Genomic DNA, 23,117 nt, shown 5'->3' with positions numbered 1-23,117 from the left:
TGTCCGTTCTGATATTCCCTGTCAGAGACTTGGCAATTTGGAATCTCCTCTCTTTGATCTTCTCTGGCTTAAAATCTCTCTACCTCATTGTGTCAAATTCATCTGTTGTCTCTACCGTTCTCCCAACTCTACTAATCACTTGGAGCTCTTTGACTTCCTCTCTTTGCAACTTGACTTTCTCCAGTCCAACTTTCCTAACAGCGAAGTAATTTTCCTTGGTGATTTTAATGTTCACAACTCCAGCTGGCTTCCGTTTTCTAGTCACACCGACCCAGCAGGTCGAGATGCTGAGGCTTTTGCAATTACTAATGACCTAGCACAGATTGTTCATTTACCTACAAGAATACCGGACAATCCTAATCATACAGCCAATACGCTTGATCTTTTTCTCACAAACAACCCTTCTAAGTACACGGTCGAAGTGAGAGGTCCTTTAGGCACTTCAGATCACAACTTGGTGATTGTCTCTTCTCCAATGGAACCTTTATCTCATGGCTATTCCCAACCACGTGTTGTTTGGCATTACAAGAATGCAAAATGGGATGACCTGCGAGACTTCTTTTCTTCTTTTCCTTGGTCGGATTACTGTTTCAAAACTTCTGATGTCAACGTTTGCTCAGATCGTGTCAGTGAAATTATTCTTGCAGGAATGGAATCCTTTATCCCACACTCCACTTTAAAATCTCGTCCTTTATCTAAACCTTGGTTTTCCAATAAATGTGCTAATGCTGTCCAAGAGAAGAATGTTGCATATCGTAATTGGCTTGTTTCTAATTCTTCAGTTTCATTTTCTGCCTACACCAAAGCTCGCAACAGTTGTAAAGCAGTTATTAACCAGTCCAAACTAGAGTTTGAACAGGCTAAGAGTAGACAACTTGCTTCTTGCCCTAATGGTAGCCGAGCATTCTGGTCTCTTGCCAAAGCTATTGGTCGCAACTTTTGCCCATCTTTACTCCCACCTCTGTCCAAACCAGATAGTTCTGTTGCCACTTCAGCCAAGGATAAAGCTGACCTTCTAGCATCCCATTTTTCTTCTAGCTCATGTATTAATGATCTTGGTAAAACACCTCCCACCATTCCCAACACGCTCCATTCAATGCCTCCTGTGGTCTTCCGTCAAAAGGATATCAGAAGGATTTTGATGAATCTTGATGCTAAGAAAGCTCCAGGTCCTGATGGTATTTCTCCACTTGTTCTCAAAACCTGTGCTCCTGAACTTACTCCTATTCTTTGCCGCCTTTTTTCACTTTCTTATTCCAAAGGCGTTTTTCCTTCTGCTTGGAAATTTGCTCATATCCAGCCAGTTCCTAAAAAGGGTGACAAATCCCTCCCATCCAATTATCGTCCCATTGCAATTACTTCTACTCTTTCTAAAGTAATGGAGAAATCAATTAACCGCCAACTCTTAAACTACCTAGAAACCTTCCGTCTGATCAACGATCACCAGTATGGATTCCGTCAGTGTCGATCCACTGGAGATATTCTGGCTTATGTTACCCATTTATGGACTAATTCAATGGAAAGGTTCGGTGAAACACAAGTAGTTGTTCTTGACATCTCAAAGGCTTTTGATCGTGTTTGGCATAAAGGTCTTCTAAACAAACTTCCATCTTATGGTTTGCCAAGTGTTTTTAGTAATTGGTTATCCAGTTTTCTCTCTGATCGCTCACTGAGGGTGATGGTAGATGGCTCTCTGTCTTCTAACTTCTTTACTAATGCCGGTGTCCCCCAAGGTTCAGTTCTTTCCCCCACTCTTTTCCTCTTGTATATCAATGACCTTCTTCCATTGACTGGAAATCCTATCCATAGTTTTGCTGATGATAGCACATTGCATTCAACTTTCCATTTTGAGAAACCTTGTCCTGCTCAATCAGCTTCAACTTCTCGAAAATCTGCTACCAATTCCTTAAATGCCGATCTTCAGGTAATTCTCCAGTGGGGCAAAGACAACTTAGTTGATTTCAACCCTTCTAAAACTCAGTCTTGTCTTATATCTCGCAAAAAGGATTCTTCTACTCCTATGCTTATCTTTAGTGACACTCCGATTTCTAGGCAAAATGATATATCTCTTTTGGGGATTACCCTGACTTCTAATCTCTCTTGGCACAAGCACATTACAAATATTGCTTCCTCTGCATCTAAAAAACTTGGTTTTCTCTTTCGCTCTCGGCGTTACTTTTCTTCCAAACAGCTGCTCACTCTGTATAAATCGCAAATTCGCCCTGCCATGGAATATTGTTCCCATATCTGGGGTGGTGCCCCCAAAACCTCTCTCCGGCTTCTTGATTCCATTCAGAAGAGGGCAGTTAGGTTAATTAATGATTCATCTCTAACAGAGTCTCTCCACCCGCTTTCTCATAGACGCACTGTTTCTGCTGCATGCCTCTTCTACAGATACTTCCATGGGCACTGTTCTTCTGAATTGGCTTCTATAATTCCTGCTCTCTCTTTCAAAACAGTCCGAACACGTGCCGCCACCAGCCAACATCCATTTACTGTCCAACTTCAAACCCACAGAACCAACTTTTCATCTTCCTCGTTTATTCATTCAACTGCCGTTTTCTGGAACAACCTTCCTTCATACGTATTTCCTGAAAATTACAATCTACAGAAGTTCAAGTCCAATGTCAACAAATATCTTCTTTCGTCTTCTTAACCTCAAACCCAAGCACGGTACTAAGTACTATAGGTCCTAATACCTCTCGTGTTTGGGGTTCACATAAAAAAAAAAAAAAAAGGAAAACTCAGCAAAGGAGTCTTGTGAGCAGGCATGGTTTCCTGGTGGAACAAGTCTGTCATTACTGCACTATGTAAGTGTGGCTCTGAAACCTTCGATCATCTCCCATTTTCAACAGATCTAGTGCCATCAGACTTTCACCTATTTTCTAACTTGAAAAAATACCTCGCTAGCATCCATTTTCCCCACTAACAGTGATGTCACTGATGTAGCGAATGCATTCCTGGAGGTCTGAGAGAAAACTTTCTTCCCAGCTGGAATTAATGCATTGTTACATCGGTGGCAAAAGTGTATTGACTCCAAAGGGGACTATATTGAAAAGTACCATGTTACCAGACTCTTTAAATGAACCCTTCACACTCTTTTCAAATGCACCTAGTAAGTACCAAATCAGACTAAGTATAATGGCACACATTTCAAAAAAACAACAATGCACTTCTTCAGAAGCAGCACTTTTTATTTGAATTGCAAGTACAATACCAAGGCAAATCATGGTAACTTGGCTTCTTGATATGAGTGATACATTATAGCAAAATTTAGTTTGCTTTGAGGCCACCCCAACCTGTATTATAGTTCTCGTATGTACAAGGCTTTTACCCAAAATTAACATGGAGTTTCAACTTGCTGAACCATCAAGAATCTCATATATTGTGGATATCTCATTACTGGGTTGTTGGTCTTTCACCAACTGCACCTACTTACCATAGATTAGGCAACTATAAGTGCCAAAATGGGTTACATGCAGAATAGCATGTGTTTCAAGTAAACAGCAGCCTAACATCCATAATATGAGACTGATGTATCACATTGTGGACTTAATCTGCCCATGACTAGATATAAAACTCTGGCTTTTGCAATACCTGCACAATAAATTTTCATGGCTCTTTCATGCCAGAGGCCTTTGCCCTAAATTTACTTCAGTTTTAATTATAAAAATAAAATTAAAAATTTGAAATATTCTCCCTTCTCTCTTAATTACTGTGATAATTATTTTATTAAAAATAACTGAAATGTGTGCATTAGAATGACAGCTATGATTTCTCTCCTACAAACATTTTTCTTAATTCATTCATTACTATAGTAATACAATTTAAATGGCTAATCAGTGTTATAATTTAATTATAAATGGTAATATGGGCAGAACATGTTTGACAAAAATCTCTGAAATGCAAACATCCCCAAAGAATATTCTTGAGAAAATTCTGTTTATATTTTCTTCATTCTTATTCTTCAATATCAACTTTCTCTTCTCCCACCAATGTTATTACTCTAGTTCTCTCCATCTTTTCTACTTCCTTCTCCACTGCATCCTTTCTCTCCCTCCCCATTCATCCATCCTGTCTTTTCCTACAATCTCTCCATCATTTTTAACCTTTATCCCCCCCCCTAGTCTTTGTTTATAACCTTCCTTTATCATTTCTTTCCTTTATCTTTTACTCTCTCTCTACATTGTCCATTTCCTGCCCTTTATATCATCCATTTTCTGCCTCTCTCTCCAATCTTGTTGCTCTCTTTCTCTCTCATTATCCTCTATAATTTTTCTCCATCCTCTCCTTTTTTTTTTTTCTCTTTGTCCTCTCTTTATCATAATTTTTTTCACAATTCTCTGTCCTTTCTTTTATCCTTTACTTCATCCATTCTCTGCCCTTTACATCAATCTTTTCTCCTGCCCCCCCCATCTCTCTCTCTCTCCATTCTTGTTTGCTTGCTCCCTCTCTCTCCCCTCCCCACCTTGTTGCTCTTTCTCTCCCATCCTCTTTATCATTTCTCTCCATCCTGTCATTTTTTTTACTCATCCTTCTCTTTATCCTTTCTATCATCTTCATTTTTTTTCTTTACAATTCTCTCTGTTCTTACTATTTCCTTTCTCTCTCTACTTCATTCATTCTCTGTCTTTCACATAAATCCTTTCTATCCTTCCTCCCTCCCTCTCCTTTCATATTCTCTCTCTTGTTGCCCTTTCTTCTCTCGCTCTCTCTTCCTCTTTATAATTTCTCTCCATTCTCTTTCTCTGTACCATTTTTTTATTTTGTCCTCTATCATTTTATCTTTACAATTCTCTGTCCTTTTTATCATCTTCAATTTTTTATTCTGTTCTCCTCTCTCTCTCTATATATATATCTCATCTTCTCTTTTGATTTCCATTCTTATTAGTGTCCTCTCTCTGCCCATTTTATCACCTTCAATATTTTAGTCTGTTTTTCTCTCTCTCTCTCTCTCTCTCTCTCTCTCCCCCCCCCCTTTCTTCTCTTCTGTTTTCTCATCCTTTATTCATCCCTTATCTTTTTTCTTCTCACTCCATATGTCTTTAATGTTCCTCTTCTTATCCTTTTTTCTTTTCTTTATACTCTATCCTTATCTCTCTCTCTATCTTTCCACTTCTCTTCACCCTTCCATCCCTTTCCCTCTGTCTTTTTTCTTTTCCTCAATTCTTTTTTCTCCATTTTTCCCCTGTATGCTCTCTCTCTCTCTCACACACACACAGTAAACCACAATTAGATTTTCTCATGTATCCATTCGCCATCAATAACTAGAAGTTATATTACTTGACTAATTTTTTCAATTATATTTTATCAATCTAATAATTTGATTAGCTGTATAACTTGTCTCCTAAACCTATAAACTGTCCATTCCTGCAGTGTAGCATATTAAGTATTCTCTGTTGGGTACAAAAATAAAATAATTCATCACAGTGAAAAAAGATAATACAAAGGTGAAGCAATATATATACACATTGCTGAAGCCAAAATATCAAAAAAAACTTGAACTCCTTACATTTTTAGTTTCATTTTGATAAATAGATGATCATAAAACCTGATTCTAAACATGACTGAGGTGAATTTATCACTAGGCACAAATGATGCATTTCATGCCTCACTTCAGACAGGACCTCCTTATCCTTCAAAACTAAATTAAAATGTTGTTTTACAAATATACATGTTTGTGAATGTGTGCATATACATGTGAACATTTTAATAAGCCTGTATAAATCAAAGTAACCATTATTTACAAATATTGATTTCACTGATTTGTATTATTCAATTCACAATGCATCATTATAAATTATACAACTGCACAACAGGCAACAAAATAACATCAAAATTGTATACGCAAAACATTCAATTTTTCCTGGATGTTTGTTACATTTTTTCAGTATTAATAAAAAAAATTCAAAATATACATTTTTTTAATAAAACACCTTCCCACTATTCCATTTCTTAAACTCCCTCCCCCCAGCTTGAGCTGAGAGATGGCTCTTCGGATTTTTTTTTTTTTTCAATTAGATCAAAAATTGAAAAATTTTTCAATCAAAAAAGGTTGTCAACTCTGACTTAAGGAGACTATTAACCTTAAAACTGCTGTAATGGTAGAGCCTAATTTGTAAATGAATGGATTTGTCTTTTTGCAACAGCATTTGTTTAAGATGATATTAACAATTTAGGTTGACCTGTAGATAATGTTGTCACTAATATCCAAGCAATAATAGCAGACTTTTGGCCTCTATCACTGGGGGAACCAAAAATGTCCTTAAAGACAGAATATTGTACACATAATTGTATACAATATGCTACACAGATATAAAACATTAAGCATGTTGTATAAAGCTATGTGTACAATTTTCAAATTATATAACTGATTGTATCAATGCTAGCAATAGCAAAGGAATTAAAACTTGAAGTTGCATCTTGGGTCCTAAAACAGAAAAATTTGCTGCTGACTACAGGCAAAAATTAAATAAATAAAAAAAAAAAAAAAAACATTAAAACTTTGCCACGTGATCAGTGTTATACCTACAATTTTTGTCCCCTATGCAAAGACTACCGAAGGGGGCCCCCTATATTTTTATTAAGATGAAAACACCAATGCCTTACTAATAAAAATATTTATAATGTACATTAAGTAATATTCAACAGATCTAAACTATAAAAACCTATTAAAAAGTTAATATCAAAATAAGAAATTTAATAATCTATAACATCATAATTAGGATAATATTATAATTAATTTATAAATTTAGTTCTAATTTAAAAATTCATCTTCCTTATCTTTATGTTTGCAAAATTACTAATTAGTTCTTTTAGGTCCATTTTGGCAGCTTTCTTTTTTGTGTTTGATGGCTATTAACAGCAAGATTGTTTATTTTGGTTTATCCTATAGAATTTCTTTTGTAGACTTTATTTGCTATTTACTAAATGACTTTTCAACACTAGCCACAGTTACCGGAAACTGTAAGAAATAAAATATAATAGTAGAAAGTCATTTACAGTGACTTTCTACTATTATAGAATAATGTTGTTATTTGATAGTGTTCTTTCTATAATATATATAAAAAAAAAAAATTATTGGAACAAATCCATGGGACAGTCCTTTAGTTTTTGCTAATTTTCCTACCATGGTAGCTACACCTCTGCATATAACGAAGTTGAGTTGTTCATAGAACGATTTCCAAGGAATGTGCTCACGTTGAATGAATGTTTTAATATCAAATGAGCTCTTACTGAGAATAACTTCTCCACAAAATTTATTATTACCATGCATCTATTTTTAGCTGCTTTTTTTTTTTTTTTTTTTTTTTTTGATTTGGTAGTTGTTGGCGCATCGGCTTCTGTGGCCATATTGCACCTCCCAAGGTTTTTGCAGTACTTTGATCCAAGCCCGAGGCGGGAATCGAACCCACGACCTTTGGGTTGCCGGGCAGGTACTTTACCCACTCGGCTAGCCCGGTCGGCTATTTTTAGCTGCATGGTAATAATTAACTTTTTTTCAATAATATTTGCATTGAAAATGCAATGCATTCTGAATATTTTTTAAAAGGAGTGGATGGTTGGTTTTCAACAAGTCAAGAGATTAACAAAAGGTGAAACTAATGTAATCTATACCTGTAAATGGAAGATTTACAGGTATAGATTACATTCAGAATACTCAGAAAAATAATGCAGCCCTATGATGTTCTGGCTATCAATACATTAATATTTGGCTTATATAATACACCCCATTTATATACACATACAGGATGAGACAATTATATACAGCAATACCCCACACAGCACTGATAATTAGTACTGAAACTGTTCCATGTTATGTGAAACCATGCTGATTGAGGTATAATTATAATCGGTTTTAATTGAATGTGTACCAGAGAAACAGTCTATAAACAAATTATAATAAATTCATAAACAATTTGTGCTTGTTAGCCAATTAAAAGGATTTGAAATAAAAAATATTGCAAAAATTGTATTAATGAAAAGGTAACATCATGAGAAAGAAGTTTTATTGTTCATTTAAGTATTTCAATAATAAAGTCTGGTGAAGCAGTCTTTTTTTCTCAGTACAAGTCTTTTTAGCATCGAATCCCATCTTGTAAAATTTGCTGCATCTTGATGCTACGTTCAACATCTAGATCTCCATTCATAATCGCCTCACAGGCCATGTCAACCTTCCAAAAAACTTTCTCCAATTCTTCTGTTGAAAATTCTTTTGGTGCCACTTCAGAATTGTTTTCCTCTTCTTCATATGCAGTTTGCTCATCAATTTCAAGGAGAGTTGCATCATCTAAGTCAGTCAATCATGTACATTGGCAGTGTCCAAAGTTTCGAATCCCAAGTCTTTTCCAATCTTCAAGTCCTCGGTAAATGTCCGAATTTGCAATTCAAAACCAGGAAATCATTTGCCAAATGGAGCAAAATATGCTTCCAAATAGAATGCATGTTGTTGGCAGTGATTTCTAGCCAAGATGCAAATATATTTTCAATCATATTTAAAGGAGTAAAAAATAAATTGTGAAATGAAAAGTTATCATGTTGTCTCGTCAGGATGGAATTAAGAATACTGAACACTGCTGCTGACTGCCCGAGTGGAGCTATTGGCGCATTTGAGACAATAGAGTTGGCACCGCAGCATATATGTAGAGTACGTGTCTAGGCTATTGAATGAGTTTTAATATGTACAGTAAATTTCCAATTGAAAACAGTGTTATTTGAAGCCGGGCTAAGTGAGTTATTGCTGTATATGCTTTTTAACAATCCACAATTCATGAATTTGAAGACTGATTTGTATTATTTTTTTTTCAGATTGGCTGAAATCCATGGAAATGACAGAGAACATGCAATCAAGTTTTGATGAAAGAAAGGCAATTCTTAAATGGTACCAGAAATTTGAAAATTCCATTGAGATTCAGTGTGCATGAGAAAGACAGTATTGGGATGGGAGGAGCTACTTGTCTAACAATAACCCGTCTGTGCGATACTGTGTATGGGGTTCCATAAGAAATTATATATAATCATATAGTCAAAGACAAACAAGGAAGGAAAAGGGCATTAAGTATTGAAAGCATTGAAGCTGAACATTGCATTTGAACATTCTCCACAGAATGTCAACAAGGCAGTTCACAAGAACTGGAAGTATAACTTATCAAATGCTATAAGTTTCATTGGCCCAGCAAAAATCTTATGGGGCATTAATTTTAAGGCCTTTTAGACTTCAATTACTGCATGCAATACAGGAAGATGACCCAGACTGACCAATTGATTTATGAGAGTACCACTCAATTTTTTGAGTGGTACTGTCATAAAAAAAGGAATTGGCACTTTTGAGGATGCAACTGTGTGATCAGATTAAGCCACATTCAAAATAAATGGACATTTGAATTGTCACAACTGTGTTTACTGGGCCAGTGAAACTCCCCACCTCACCTTGCAGTAAGATGTTAACCTGGCAGGGATAACTGTGTGGATGGGAATCTCCTCTCAAGGGATTACTAGACCTTACAGATTCAACAACAATGTTACTGGAGAGGGTTATCTTTAAATGTTAAAAAGGTATTATGCAGTACCCAACATCAGAAGCATGTTTTCAGATACAATGGTGTTTTTATAACAGGATGGCACACCTCCACATTTCCATACTGCTGTCTGTGACTACCTCAACAGAAAATTTCATGAACAATGGATAGGTCACAGAGGAGTGCTCTTGAATTCCCTCCAATGTCTCCAGACCTCAGTCCCTTAGATTTTTTGCATGGAGATACCTGAAAGATAAGGTGTATGCTCGAAAACTATGAGAGGATCTGTGGATGGCAATAAGACAAAAACAAATTTCAATTGACTTGTGAACTGTTGAAAAATATGTCATTTATGCAAGCATGCCACAGGAGGGCATTTTGAACATCTTAAATTAGTTTTTTTTTTTTTAAACAGAAGTCAAATGTAATTCGGCTACTAAATTAAAATGGTATTTAAATTTATTATCAGATTCACAAATTATGGATTATTAAGTATAATACATAATTCTGACTCACCTTCATGTATGTGTATATATTATATATATACATATAAAAACATAACTGTGTTTACTGGGCCAGTGAAACTCTGCACCATGCAGAAAGATGTTAACCTTCCAGGAATAACTGTGCAGATGGTAATCTCCTCTTGTGGGATTATTGAATCTTACAGATTCAACAACATGTTACCGGAGAGAGTTATCTTGAAATGTTAAAGCAATTAAATATATAATACAAATATAATGAAGGGGGCATAAATTCAAATTGAGGAAGGCTGGTTGCAGAACAGATGTGTGGAATGTGCTGAAATAGCCTTTCGTCTGATGTTGTAGAAGTGGATAGCTTGAATAAATTCAGGAAGAACTAGACAAACTATTAGAGGGGATGAATAAGTGAAAAAGGAATTTTTTTGGCTGGTGCTGTATAATCTTGCATCATTTGCCACTACTAACAATAATAATACTAATACAATATAAGAATTTGTGATGTGCAAACAATATAAAACTATTTATAACAAGCTACATAACTAAAATATATAGTATTTCCACTGGGAATAATAAAAAAAAACAATAAAACGTATAAAATAATTCAATACTTTTTTTAAAATATTTTAATGATATTACTTTAAAAAATAAGTCAATGAAATGCATGCATTAATTTTGAAAATATCTACCATATTAAACGAATTATATAATTCGTTTAATATGGTAGATATTTTTATAATTCGTTTAGTAATCAACCACTTAGATTTTCCGATTATTCCATCAAATAAAGAAATGCAGAGCTCCTTTCAACTATACTGTTAAACAAAAATTAGATTACAGAACCATATAAGAAATTACTTATTCGCTTCATATTTTACATATATGATAATGTCGAAAAGCGTGCATTATATATATATTAGAACTGAAAAATAAACGTAAAATATCACAAAATCGAATATAAAAATGAAACACCTTGGGATTAGATATGTATAGCACGAACTTTGATCATCTTTAACTAATCTAATTATCAAGGTTAAACAACCTTGTTTGATAATGCGCTAAAAGGATAAAGCGAATTTTATAATACTACTTTAGTCAAGTGTTAAAGATTTCCGATTTGTTTTTCTTTAAAAAAAAAATGCACACATTGTGACTGCATGACAACACCAAGTCTGAAAGAGCTCTTCATAAAAACAGAAAATATGGCTGTCAACCGTATGCTGATGTTTAGTTATTGTTAATAAGCCGACAACTAAGCCAGCACACGCTGTTTCCTAAAATAATTTAAAAATTACTTCTTTCTACCAACAATACCATCTGAATGAAACTGATGATCAACTTTTTTTTTTTCTTTAAAGAAGTGTTATTTGTTTGCCTCATTATGTCCTGAAAGCAACTGGCTGAAGTGCTGCCAATCAGATTTAAAAAATTGCTATTTATAAGTAGAGTGCTAGACCTTTATTTAGAAATTTAAACTTACTTCAGATTGTTTCATACCAACTATTTTCTCAACCTCGTATATGTCATCTCCTTGCAATAAAGGTTGATCCATAACACCGTCTACATCCACTTCGGTGTGCAGCACGTACAAACCTAAGCCTGACTTTACAGCTGGGTCTTCTCCAGCCGAAGGTAGCTATATCTACCTTGCACCAGCCGTTCAGCTTAGCTGTCACTCCTCCGGGGACTTAGCTCCTCCTATTAAATCGTATGGTATCACTTGTAATATACGAAGCTTGTAGATATGTCAGCAGTTTGACACTCTTGTACCCAAAGTTATCTGGCAAAAGAGGGCAGTTCGAGTGTTGCTGAACATGGCAGCTTACGCAAGGGATATTGTCGTTTGTTTATGTAAATATAATGTTCGTTTGGATGTAAGATTATTTAGAACTCAAACGAAAATTTCTCGCTATGTTAGCACCAAATCGTCAGCTTCAGAGAGCAGTGGCGTAAGTATTTAGAATGATATCTTAGTTTAAATACAGCATAAGAATGTGGCATGACGATGTAGCGCTTACACGTGGTAATGCTTGTGTTAGATGAGTACTGCAGATGCATGTCAACAGCTTAACAATATTGTTTTGATTTGCATGGATAAGTGTTACTCTGACGTTCGGTATAGTTTTTTAAAATCACGTAGGGTCATTCTGCAGTCTGGAGGTGGGAAGCAGAATTTATAGTTTCACAAGTAAGCACATTAAACAGTTATTGTTTAAGAAGGGGGAAGACTATCCAAATGTTTTCCGTTGTGCCATTCCCCTCCTTTCCCTGAGAAGGGATTCCCCGTTTATCTGGTTTTTTCAATGATCAGATAAAATCTTACCAATTAACATTAGTTTCAACAATAATTTTACTATGTTACTTTAAGATACTCTCTAAATTGTTATAAATATTTTACAGAAATTCTTTGATAGAATATTAGCATAAAAGAGAGGGCAGGGGTGGGGAGAAGAAACCACAGAATTTTTTGTTTCACACTGGTTTAATATTAGTATCAGGTTTAGTACGTTGGTTAATGACAGTAGTAATGGTATATAAATCCTGTTGCAGTAATACACTGCCATTAACAACTGTGCCCACCTTTGTATTATCTGCAAACTTTGACATTGAGCCTGATATACCTTGATCAATATCATTGATAAATATACAAAACAACACCGAACCCTGGGGGGACTCCACTAATAACATTAGTCCATGAAGAGCAGCATCCATTGATTACCACTCCCTGTCTTCTCCCACTCAACCACTCTTTTATCCATTATAGCAACTTACCCTTAATACCATACTGCTCCAATTTACAGTAGTCTTCCATGTGCAACAATGTCAAAAGCTTTCCTGAAATCCAAGTATGTGATATCATTATTTTTTGCATCTAGTTCCTTTATAACCACATTATAGTATCCGATCAAATTTGTCAGACAAGACTTTCCCCTAATAAGCCCATGCTGTGTCTGAATTATTACTGCAGTCTTGTGGAGACTGCAAACTATTGGAGGGGATGGATAAGTGAAATGAGGATTTGATTTTTTTTTTATTTTTTTTTTGCTGTATTAAGCTTGATTTCTTGTATCAGTATTAATTAATGCAAATATTATTGGCAAATGAAGCAAGCTTATAGAGTATCAGCCAAGGGGAGGGAAAAAATCTTCTTACATCACCTGGCCATTCCTTCCACTATTTTGCCCCATCCTTCCATAAGTTTACTCAAACTATGTTTTTCCAAAACACCAGATAGAAGTTTCTTCCAATGAACAACTACCTGGCGGCTGAAAGCAAATTTCTACACATATAACCTGCCATCCTACCTCAGTTTAAATGTGTGCTTCCTAATAAGGATGCCATCGACATTTCGCTTGCTCAGTCTTTAAATACCTCAGTCATGTCTCATCGCAGGTGTTTAGTTTCCAGTTGGTACAGTTTGCAGAACTGAAGTCTTTTCTTGGTAAGAGTACCCTTTGGTTCCCCCACCAACCTTGTTGCTATTCTCTGCACCTGTTCTAACAGATCCACATCCTAAAATGAGGCTTACAGACCTCTATGCAATACTCAAGATTTAAAGGCGCCTCCATAGCCAATTGGGAAGGAGCAGCAGTGCATAGCACACACTTCTTGATTAGACCGGGGTTCGAGCCCGTCACCACCAAATACGGAGGATGTGGAAAGGTCAGGGAATGACCACAGCATATTCCCAGAGCAATATGGCCTTAGTTGCTAATGCTCCTAAAAACCAAATAACAAACAATCAAGATTTAATTTACACTTTTTGGATTGCAGGACAGTTGTGAATCAATCATTTAAAAGACATAGGTAATGAGTACCGTACTTCCAGTTTTCTTCACAATTGCCAAAACAGTCAGTACAATGCTGGCGGTGCTACATAACCCTCAATTTCTTAGAGGTAGAGATTGATTTCCAAATTTTAACCAGCTACCCACCTTTTGAGCTGACTAGTCATCATAGTTGTTCTCTCTCTCTCTCTCTCTCTCTCTCGTGTCCTTCAATAGTCCAAACAGGTGTCTAAAAAAGGCATGGTAGCATTTCCCTGCAAATAACTTATTGTTCAGTATAATGAGAGGGCAAAAGTTGGTTACGTAATTAATAATTAAACTACACAAATTGAAACCAACCATTATTTTTAACCAACCCAGAAGCAAAGGGAAACTAGAATACAATCACAGCACATTTTCCACAGAGTTAGTGAAACTGACTTCTGAGGAGGCCCACTAGGCAACACAGAAATCACAAAGAATGGCCAAGAACTGCACCCACATTATATATACAAGCAAAACTTTGTCTCATCAGGCCTGTAAGACTATTTAGCACCTGATCAGACTAGAGACTCGGATCAATAAATATTAAACACTACAGAAAGTATAAATTAATATGTAATAATAAAGTTGTTCAGGGAATGAGACGTTAAGAGCAGAATGTGAAAAGACTTTGGCAAAGAAGGTTAAGAGTTTTTCCATACATGAACACTAGAAAGCAACTGAACCATATTGATTCATTACAGGACGGCTTTGATAACCTTATTCACAACACTACACAGATGAGGCTAATTTTTTTTTTCTTTGTTTCTTATTAGTCACAATAACGTATTGGAAACTACACAGATTGTAAGGACTGACAATAGAGTAGTAGAAAAGTTATGCTTGAATAAAAAAAGTATGGTAGCTAATGGAATTTATCCAGTAATATTAACTGTCCAGTGGATGTTTAGTGTATTCTATTCACCAATCAGTTTTTTGGGAAACAAAAGTCAAAAAGATAGTTTAAAATGGGACACTAAAATTTTATTCTGAATTCTGATACTTTAGTAAGGAATACAAATAAGACTATGTTGTTAAAAGGTAATACAGTGCATTCCAGATAATGGGATCACAGGATATTAGGACCAAATGAGTAAGAACCAAATAAAATGCATAAATTAACGCTAATTTACTTCATGTATTAGGATCAGCGTGCCATTTATTCGGACCAGTAGAACCAGTGTGGACTAGGGGGAAGTAGTAGGGAGAAAGGGGGAGGGTGGTTTGAAAGTGATGTTAGTTCTGTGCATGTACACTGCATACACCAATGGCAGCTTATTCGGTAATGGCCTTGACTATAGAAGTGTCCCATCCGTGGTGTAGCAATAGTGCCTATTCCAAATTTTTGAGCTCCGTAGACCACTAAAGCAACTTTTCAGACACTGTGAGCAACCTCATTTCTTACACAGACCTATGTAGTGTAACCTCATTTAAAAAAAAGGAATTATAATTGGATACTAGGTACATTAATCAAGTACATATTGAATACCTGTGATAGTATAAGAATTGATTAACTTTTTCCAAAAAAATTCAACTAGACATGTGGCTCATTCTAAAAAAAATTCTTTTTTTGTTTATAAGCAGGATGTCAAAAAGAAAAGTTCTGACACCTGCTGAGAAGATTGCCTTACTAGACAAAATCAAAAGCCAACCACCTAACAGCAGGCAACAGAAACTGGCAGAGACACTTAGAGTAGCAAAAACAACAATTGCACATTTAATTAAGCAACAAGATGAACTAATACATACATTGGGTACACGTGAATGGCAGCAAGGAACTTCACAGGAAAGGACCCCAATGTAGAAGAGGCACTAAAAGAATGGTTCTCCATTGTAACTGGACAAGGTGTACGTATCAGTGGCCCAATGCTGAAAAGTAAAGCAGAGGAGTTTGCTAAAAAGCTGGGGCTCAATGATTTCCAAGCGATGGATGGTTGGTTGTCACGGTGGAAAGCTTGACATGAAATTAAGTTCAAGAAAGGACATGGCGAGAAGGGTAGTGCAGATTTTGTAAGTGCTGACCATTGGAAATAAACAATATTGCCCAATTTTCTTCAGCAATTTTCCTCTGATGACATTTACAATGCCGACAAAACAGGCTTACTTTATCATTGCATGCCGGATGGTTCATTAGTCTACAAACGTGAAATTTTGGTGGGTTCAAAAAAGGCTATGAATCACATAACTGTTTTATGCTGTGCAAACATGTTGGAATCTGATAAACGGAAGCTTTTGGTGATTGGGAAAAGAGCAAAGCCACAATGTTTCAAGGGACTTAGAGACTAGATGGTTTAACAGTTATCTACCTCTAATAAAAAGGCTTGGATGACATCTGAAATTTTCGAGCAATGACTAAAGAATTGGAATGCTGAACTACAACATAACTCAAGAAAAATTGTGTTGCTTCTTGACAACTGTGCTGCACACTCTCACTTTGATTATCTGAACAACATTCAACTGGAATTCTTCACACCCAACACAACATCCTTGACACAATCCATGGATATGGGTATCATAAATAATTTGAAGACATCATCAGCAGCAAAGGTGACCATTTTACAAGCGATATAATGTCGCAGATAATTGGCATGAGGTTGATTGCAAGACAATTAAAAACTATTTTGCTCACATTGACTTTCAGCATTCAGGCATAGAGAATGCTGAAACAGCACCAGTCAAAACTGAAACTGCGTTGTCACTGCAGCAAGTTGCAAATATGGAGGACTTTCTGTGTATCGGCAAAAATCTGCACTTTTACGATGAAAATGATCTTGAGGACATTGTTAATCAAATTGTAGCAAAACACCACAAGATATATGAAGAGTCGGCTAGTGTTGAAGATGACATGCCTGAGTGAGTGAAACACAAAGATGCAATGAAATGTATTGCCGACTTACGACTCTGTTTTATGCAGAAAGGAAACGAAAACCGTCCCATGTCTGCATTGGATCAATGCTATGATTTTGTTCATATGAAGTCAGTTGAGAGTGCATAGGAATCGAAAGTTTTATATGTTCTTAATCAGTTCCATTGTAGTTTAATAAATGAGATTTTGCTTTGAACTTATTTATTTTATTTTATTTATTTATTTATTTTTTTTTTTGCATTCCCTTAAGCTACGATTAATGGGACCAGCTGCATAATAGGACCACATTTCGTTTTCCCCGATGTGGTCCCATTGTCTGAATTTTCCCTGTTCATTAAACTATTGCCTTTTAACAACATAGTCTAATTTGTGTTTCTTACTTTAGTGCCTTAGAATGGTTATGTCAGATTTAATTTTGACATCCTATTGGATAAATGAACAAATAATATCTTTAGTAATGTCAGTCTTGTTATCCGGAAAAAAATGCTTCTCAGTTGCTGTATGGGGAGATCTTGGGGTAGTGAAATTGTAGATGAAAACCAAAGCTCTGTGAATAATTAGAACAGGAATGGGTGTGCAGTGCTCTTTTTGCATGAACATTATTCACAGAGGGTTATTTATTTATTTTTATTTTTTTTTACAGCAGCAATTCCATATCAAGTAGGCACACTAATGACAATCATCAACCAAAAAAAAAATTAAAAAATTAAAATTTGAATATTCCTAAAGTACTGTAAAAGAAAAGTTATCTGCACATTAATTATTACTTCATTGAGGAGATATAGCCATAAGAAATTTTTCATAAGACTCCATTTTGGAGTAAAAGACATGTGCCTTTTAGATCACCAACAAATTTATTATCAAAAAAAGCACATTAGCATTAATAAAGGCACATGATGCAAGAAAGCAAGCTTATATAGCATCAGCCAAAAAAAAAAAAAAACCTCTTCTTATTTCACCCATCCACTCGTTCCAAATGTTTGTCTAGTTCATTTATTTAAGCTATCAACTTCTACGACAGATAGAAATTTGTTCCAGCAATCAAACACCCACTGGCTAAACCCCAATTTTAATTTATGCCCTCTCAGGAAATTATTCTGAACAAGAGGAAGAATCTCATCAGCATTGAGAATGCTCAAGGCTTTATACACCTCAATTAGATCACCTCGCAGGTGCTTCGTCTCCAGACATAATTTGCAAAACTTAAAAGCCTTTCTTCGTAAGAGCAAACCTTTGTTCCATTCACTAATCTTGTTGCGCTTCTCTGCACTCGTTTCAGCAGCTCTACATCCTTCCTAAAGGCGTCCAGACCTTTGTACAGTACTCAAGGTGTGGCCTGATCATTGCCTTATACAAGGGGATAATCACCTCCTTATCCCTACTAGAAAAATTCCTGTATATCACTGACAAGACACCATGAGCTACTCTTGCAGACCATCTGCACTATTCAGAAAACTTCATATCTGCCTGCACCATTAACCCCCAAGTCCTTTTCATTCTCTACCACTGTCAGTGTAGTACCACACAGTTGATACATTACTCTGGGGTTACTGCTTCCTATATGCAGTACTTTACATTTGTCAATTTTAAACTTCAGTTGCCACCTCTCAGCCCATCTGCTCAACTTTTCTAGATCCTATTGCAGCAGCGTACTGTCATTAGTGTCATTAACAACCCTGCTGACCTTTGTATCATCTGCAGACTTGGACGTTATATTCCATCCAAGTATATTTTTGGAATATATTCCAAACTTGATATTCCATCATCAGTATCATTAATAAATACAGAAGACAACAGTGGACACAACACTGAACCCTGGGGACTCCACTAATAACATTAGTCCACAAAGAGCAGTGTCCATTGATTACCACTCTGTCTTCTCCCACTCAGCCATCCCTTTATCATTAGCAGCAATTTGCCTCCAATGCCACACTGCTCCAATTTGTGCAGCAGTTTTCCATGTGCAACAATATTAAAAGCATTTCTAAGATCCAAATATATGATATCAAAATTATTCTTTGCATCCAGTTCCTTTGTGACCAACAGCATAGTATCCAATCAAATTGGTCAAACAAGTCTTCCCCTTAACAAACACATGCTGTGTCCGAGCTATAATCGAAGGCTTGTCTAGATGAGTCTGTAGTGCTTCCATTAATTTCCCTGGAACAGAAGTTAAATTAACAGGTCTATAATTATTTGTGTCGCCCTTTGATCCTCCTTTGTGAATTGGGGTCACATTTGCACATCTCCAGTCCATGGGTACCTTCCCTGAGTCCAAGAAAGCTCTCATAATTATAGCTAAGGGTTTGCTTACTTCCTTTGCTACCTCCTTTATTAAAACTGGATAGATTCCATCCACTGCAGGTGCCTTTCTTAAGTTTATGTTCAACAATTTTTCCTACACTTTGTTCTCAGTTATTACAAAATCATCTAGCTCACTGCCGGAGTTTAATTCACCTCTGGCATTCCCCTCTCTGAATAACTCCTCATGAATGTAGATGTAAAATAATCATTGTTTGTTAGCTACCTGAGCAGGATCAACAGTTGAACCATCGACATCAAGTGGACCAATCTGATTCATCCCCTTCCTTCTAGAGGATACATAAGTAAAGAACTCTGCTGTTTTTCTTTGCATCCTTTGCCAAAGATTTCTTGTAATCTGCCTTTGCCTGCCTAACTTCATTTGTTACTTGGTTACAGACCAGCTTATAGCATATGCTTACTTGTCACCTGTTAATTTATATGTATCCCATGCAGTTTTTTCTCTGCCACATGGGCTGCCATAGCCTAGTGGTCAGGCGCGTGGGTGCATAAGTACACGTGGCTTGAGTGACCGGGGTTCAAGCCCGTGACTGCTGAATACAGTGCTGTTTCTTGTATTCTGTGTATCTTGTAAACTCCTCTGACCGTTTGGCCAGAGTATAATCAGAAAATTTAATTTATTTATGTTTCAGTTCATCTGACATATATTTAGGCCTAAACCTTGAACAATATTTCTTAGTTGTTATGAAAAGCCTAGTAGCTTCCAAGGTACTTTCTTTGAATTTAAATTTCTTTCTTTGAAGGTAATTCTTTGAATGCTTCCCATTTTGAATTTGCTGTTGGTAACATCATCAGTTGGTCCCACCGTCCAGAATTTAAATACTGTCTCAGACAACCGTAGTCGCCTTTATGAAATCAAAAACCCTTTCCTTTACCCCTGATGGTAGTTACCTCTTTAAGTAAATTCCACTTCAGCACAAGGCGCCTCCGTAGCCAGGTGGGCAGGAGCAGCTGTGCGTAGCACACACTTCTTCATTAGACCGGGGTTCGAGCTCGTGACCACCAAATACGGAGGATGCAGAAAGGTCAGGGAATGACCACTGCATATCCCCGGAGCAATATGGTCTTAGTTGCTAATGCGCCTAAAAAACCAAATAACAACAACAACTTCAGCACACTGTGATTACTACCACCTAGTGGTTCCTTTATCTGCATATTCTTAATGCATGAAGAATCACTGCTGATAATCAGATCAAGAGTATTACTCCCTCTAGTTGCCTACCAAACATGTTGCTGTAGAAAACAATCATCCAATAAATCCACAAAAGCCTTGCTAGTGTGTGTGAGTGACCAATCCCCAAGTTCCAGTCTATATCTGGGAAGTTAAAAACTCCCATTATAAGACACTCTGATTTCCTGTCCCACTCTATTTCTCTGTACAGTTGTTTATTATACTCATCAGAGTCATTAGGCCTATAACACATCTTACTCTCAAAATTGCTTTCCCAGTGCTTATGTCACACCAAACTCACTCGACACTGCACTGTCCAGTGCAGACGACTGCAACTAGCTGTGCTTCCTTGGATTTTATGTTTCTTAACTAATAACATAACCCCTTTTCCCTTCCTATCCTTCCTATACACATTGTACTCCCCAGATTCCATTTCTGCATTCCTTATGTTTGTTGTTTGTTTGTTATTTGGTTTTTAGGAGCATTAGCAACTAAGGCCATATTGCTCCGGGATATGCGGTGGTTATTCCCTGACCTTTCCGCATCCTCCGTATTTGGTGGTGACGGGCTCGAATCCCGGTCTTATCTAGAAGCGTGTGCTACGCACTGCTGCTCCTTCCCACCTGTCTACGGAGGCACCTATTCCTTATGTCTGTGTGACACCACGTCTCTGATAATCCGGCCCAAAGTTTATTATATAATAAGTATATTCTGGAACAGGACATGATCTAGCCAAGGAGGATGTCTTTGTATGAGCTAGATGCAGAGAGTGTCGAGAAATTAGGTGCCAACTTAGCATTCTGGTGTGCTGTACCAGCCAAAAAAAAAAAAAAAAATTTTACTGTCTGATAGTCATTCATATTTAAGTGCACCTACATCCTTTCTGTGTGAGTTACAATAAATGCAAGAAGGCAAATGTTAGAGAATGTAGCCTTATATGCTGAAAATTCAACCCTTCCTACTAGATATGTCTTTAAAAAAAAAAAAATGTACTTGTGTATGTGTAGTATTCAGGAGCCTAACCTGAGGATATGCAGGCCCTAGGCAAAAGTAATTTTGGGGCTGCTGCAAAAATGTTTATTATGAAATGACATTTAATGTTTGCTTTTGGATTAATAATAATAATGATAAATGGATAGGTTTTGGTGCCTTTTGTGAAGTCATGATGCACCAATGGCACATTCCAAGGCAAATATATAGGGTTGCGTGTGATTATCATGTATAATTTTGGTGTTATGGGTAGGAAAAAGTTGGGACCCCTGGACTAAAGTCCAGTAGCACCACTGGTGTATACAAGCATTGACACACAAGTAGCAGTAACTTGGTTCATGCAATTATCTAGACTCCAGCTGACTGACCAGTGGCTAAAGAAAAATTGTGCAGAATGAATACGAAGGTAACTCTGAAAGTTTCTGGAAGAACTCGTTTTGTGCAACTGTAATCGTTGAGGAAGAACAGTTGTCGTATCCTTATCCATATTTTTAAGGCTCCTACAGCGGCAGAGGGCACTATGGTAGAATTTTGTTTTTTGAATTGTAAATAAAAAATTTTATTTTATGATTCGAGGAGACTGGCCCCCATGGTTTTATGGGCCCTGGGTATTTGCCTTATTTGTCTAGCGGTAAATAGGCCCTGGTAGTATTGTCATGTGCATAAGTGGACCAAATGCATATAGAGTGTATGTGTTGTTCTGACAGGCTCGCCCAGTTAGACTGCAAGTGTGTAAGTGTAAGTGTTTTCAGTGTCAAACGGCACCAGGGGTTTCCCCCATCTCTGCGTTGCTTTTATTGTGGGTGTACCAGTTCACTGGGAAGGCCAGAGATTTAAAAGTGTATGGATTATGGAAGTGTGGTGTTTTGTACCGTTGTTCCTCTGGCCATTTAGCCGCTGGACCTCTTCTGAGGCCCAACGTTGCCCCACTTACGCCCCGTGGAGGCAGACCAGGTACCCGATAGTCTTTAGTTCACTCTGGCAGGTCCTGCCACCTAATTTCCTGAGATTTCAGTGGCTAGGACCTTAAAAAAAAAAAAAAAAAAAAAAAAAAATTTTTTTTTTTTACACATATGTATAGATATATGTGTGATATCTCTCGATTGCGTAGGGTGATGTCGCTTGAATAGGGATAGACCGAAATATGGGCGTCAGTTAATTTGGATTCATTGAATTTATGTGTGTGGGGGAATTCGCTTGTGTAAAGATAGAGAAGGGGGAGAGAATGAAGACTGGGGGGTTAAAGGAGGAAGGATAAGGCCAATAGAGTAGGAGGCCTCAATTTGGTGTCAGCAGGGCATGCCCATGCCCTGCCAGAAGGAAGAATGGGGGTGGCGTGGAGGGGAGGAAACAGTATGACCGTCTCCTCCCCCCCTGCCGGGATGGGATAGAAAGGGCCGGACAAGGGAGCCGGCACAGGTCGCCAATATGGCGTGTGTGCAGCCTGGCTGCAGAGTGGTGGCTAGGCCAGCAGGTTCAGGACAGCATCACAACACTGGCCCCACCAGGAGGTACATACAGGGACAAGGTCCCTACCGACTTGTTCAGAGATCGGTTGAATGCCGGCGTTGGTCATGGGATCAAGGTCTCATCCAGTTTGGTCGTGGTCATGGTCCTTCTATTTCCATTTTGGGTGGTCATTCTTGGTATGTGGTCACTTTCACTGTTTGTTCTGTTATCTGGGCGTCGATGCAGTGTTGTCACTCCTGCATATGGTGATTGTCACTTTCTAGGGTAGTTCGCTGGGTAAATTACATGCGCTGTCGGTCCAGTTGACAGGGTGTCCGTGTTTGATTGTGATGTTCGTGGGAGCAAGGTCCCGTCCGATATCGTGGTACTTTGAGCTTTCTGGTACAGTTGACAAAGTAATGGCACTCATGAGAGCAGAGTCCCGTCCGATGAGTTGTAGTTGTAGTCAGGTCCTGCATCAAGCCTGGGGAGGTTGGGTCATTGCCCTTA

The 23,117-nt window shown here is 37.2% G+C and overlaps 2 protein-coding genes across 2 annotated transcripts in view; one reads left to right on the top strand and one right to left on the bottom strand.

Moving 5' to 3' along the window:
- LOC150081300 (uncharacterized) overlaps positions 1 to 11,636 on the bottom strand; it is a 219,338-nt gene extending 207,702 nt beyond the window's left edge. The window contains exon 1 of the mRNA XM_090380150.1: positions 11,481 to 11,636. Within this exon, the coding sequence (XP_090236276.1) occupies positions 11,481 to 11,552 (72 nt within the window). The 5' untranslated portion in view covers positions 11,553 to 11,636. The remainder of the gene's footprint in view (positions 1 to 11,480) is intronic.
- A 176-nt stretch (positions 11,637 to 11,812) lies between these two features.
- The window catches only part of TrpRS-m (Tryptophanyl-tRNA synthetase, mitochondrial), a 138,162-nt gene continuing 126,857 nt past the window's right edge, over positions 11,813 to 23,117 (top strand). Inside the window, exon 1 of the mRNA XM_090380149.1 lies at positions 11,813 to 11,949. Coding sequence (XP_090236275.1) covers positions 11,815 to 11,949 — 135 coding nt within the window. The 5' untranslated portion in view covers positions 11,813 to 11,814. The remainder of the gene's footprint in view (positions 11,950 to 23,117) is intronic.

Source organism: Mastigoproctus giganteus, chromosome 8 (genome assembly GCF_048544385.1).
Source record: "Mastigoproctus giganteus isolate SK-2022 chromosome 8, ASM4854438v1, whole genome shotgun sequence".
In the NCBI taxonomy this organism is placed as follows: domain Eukaryota; kingdom Metazoa; phylum Arthropoda; class Arachnida; order Uropygi; family Thelyphonidae; genus Mastigoproctus; species Mastigoproctus giganteus.
The sequence above is the reverse complement of the archived record's forward strand: the minus strand, read 5'-3'. Positions and strand labels throughout refer to the sequence as shown.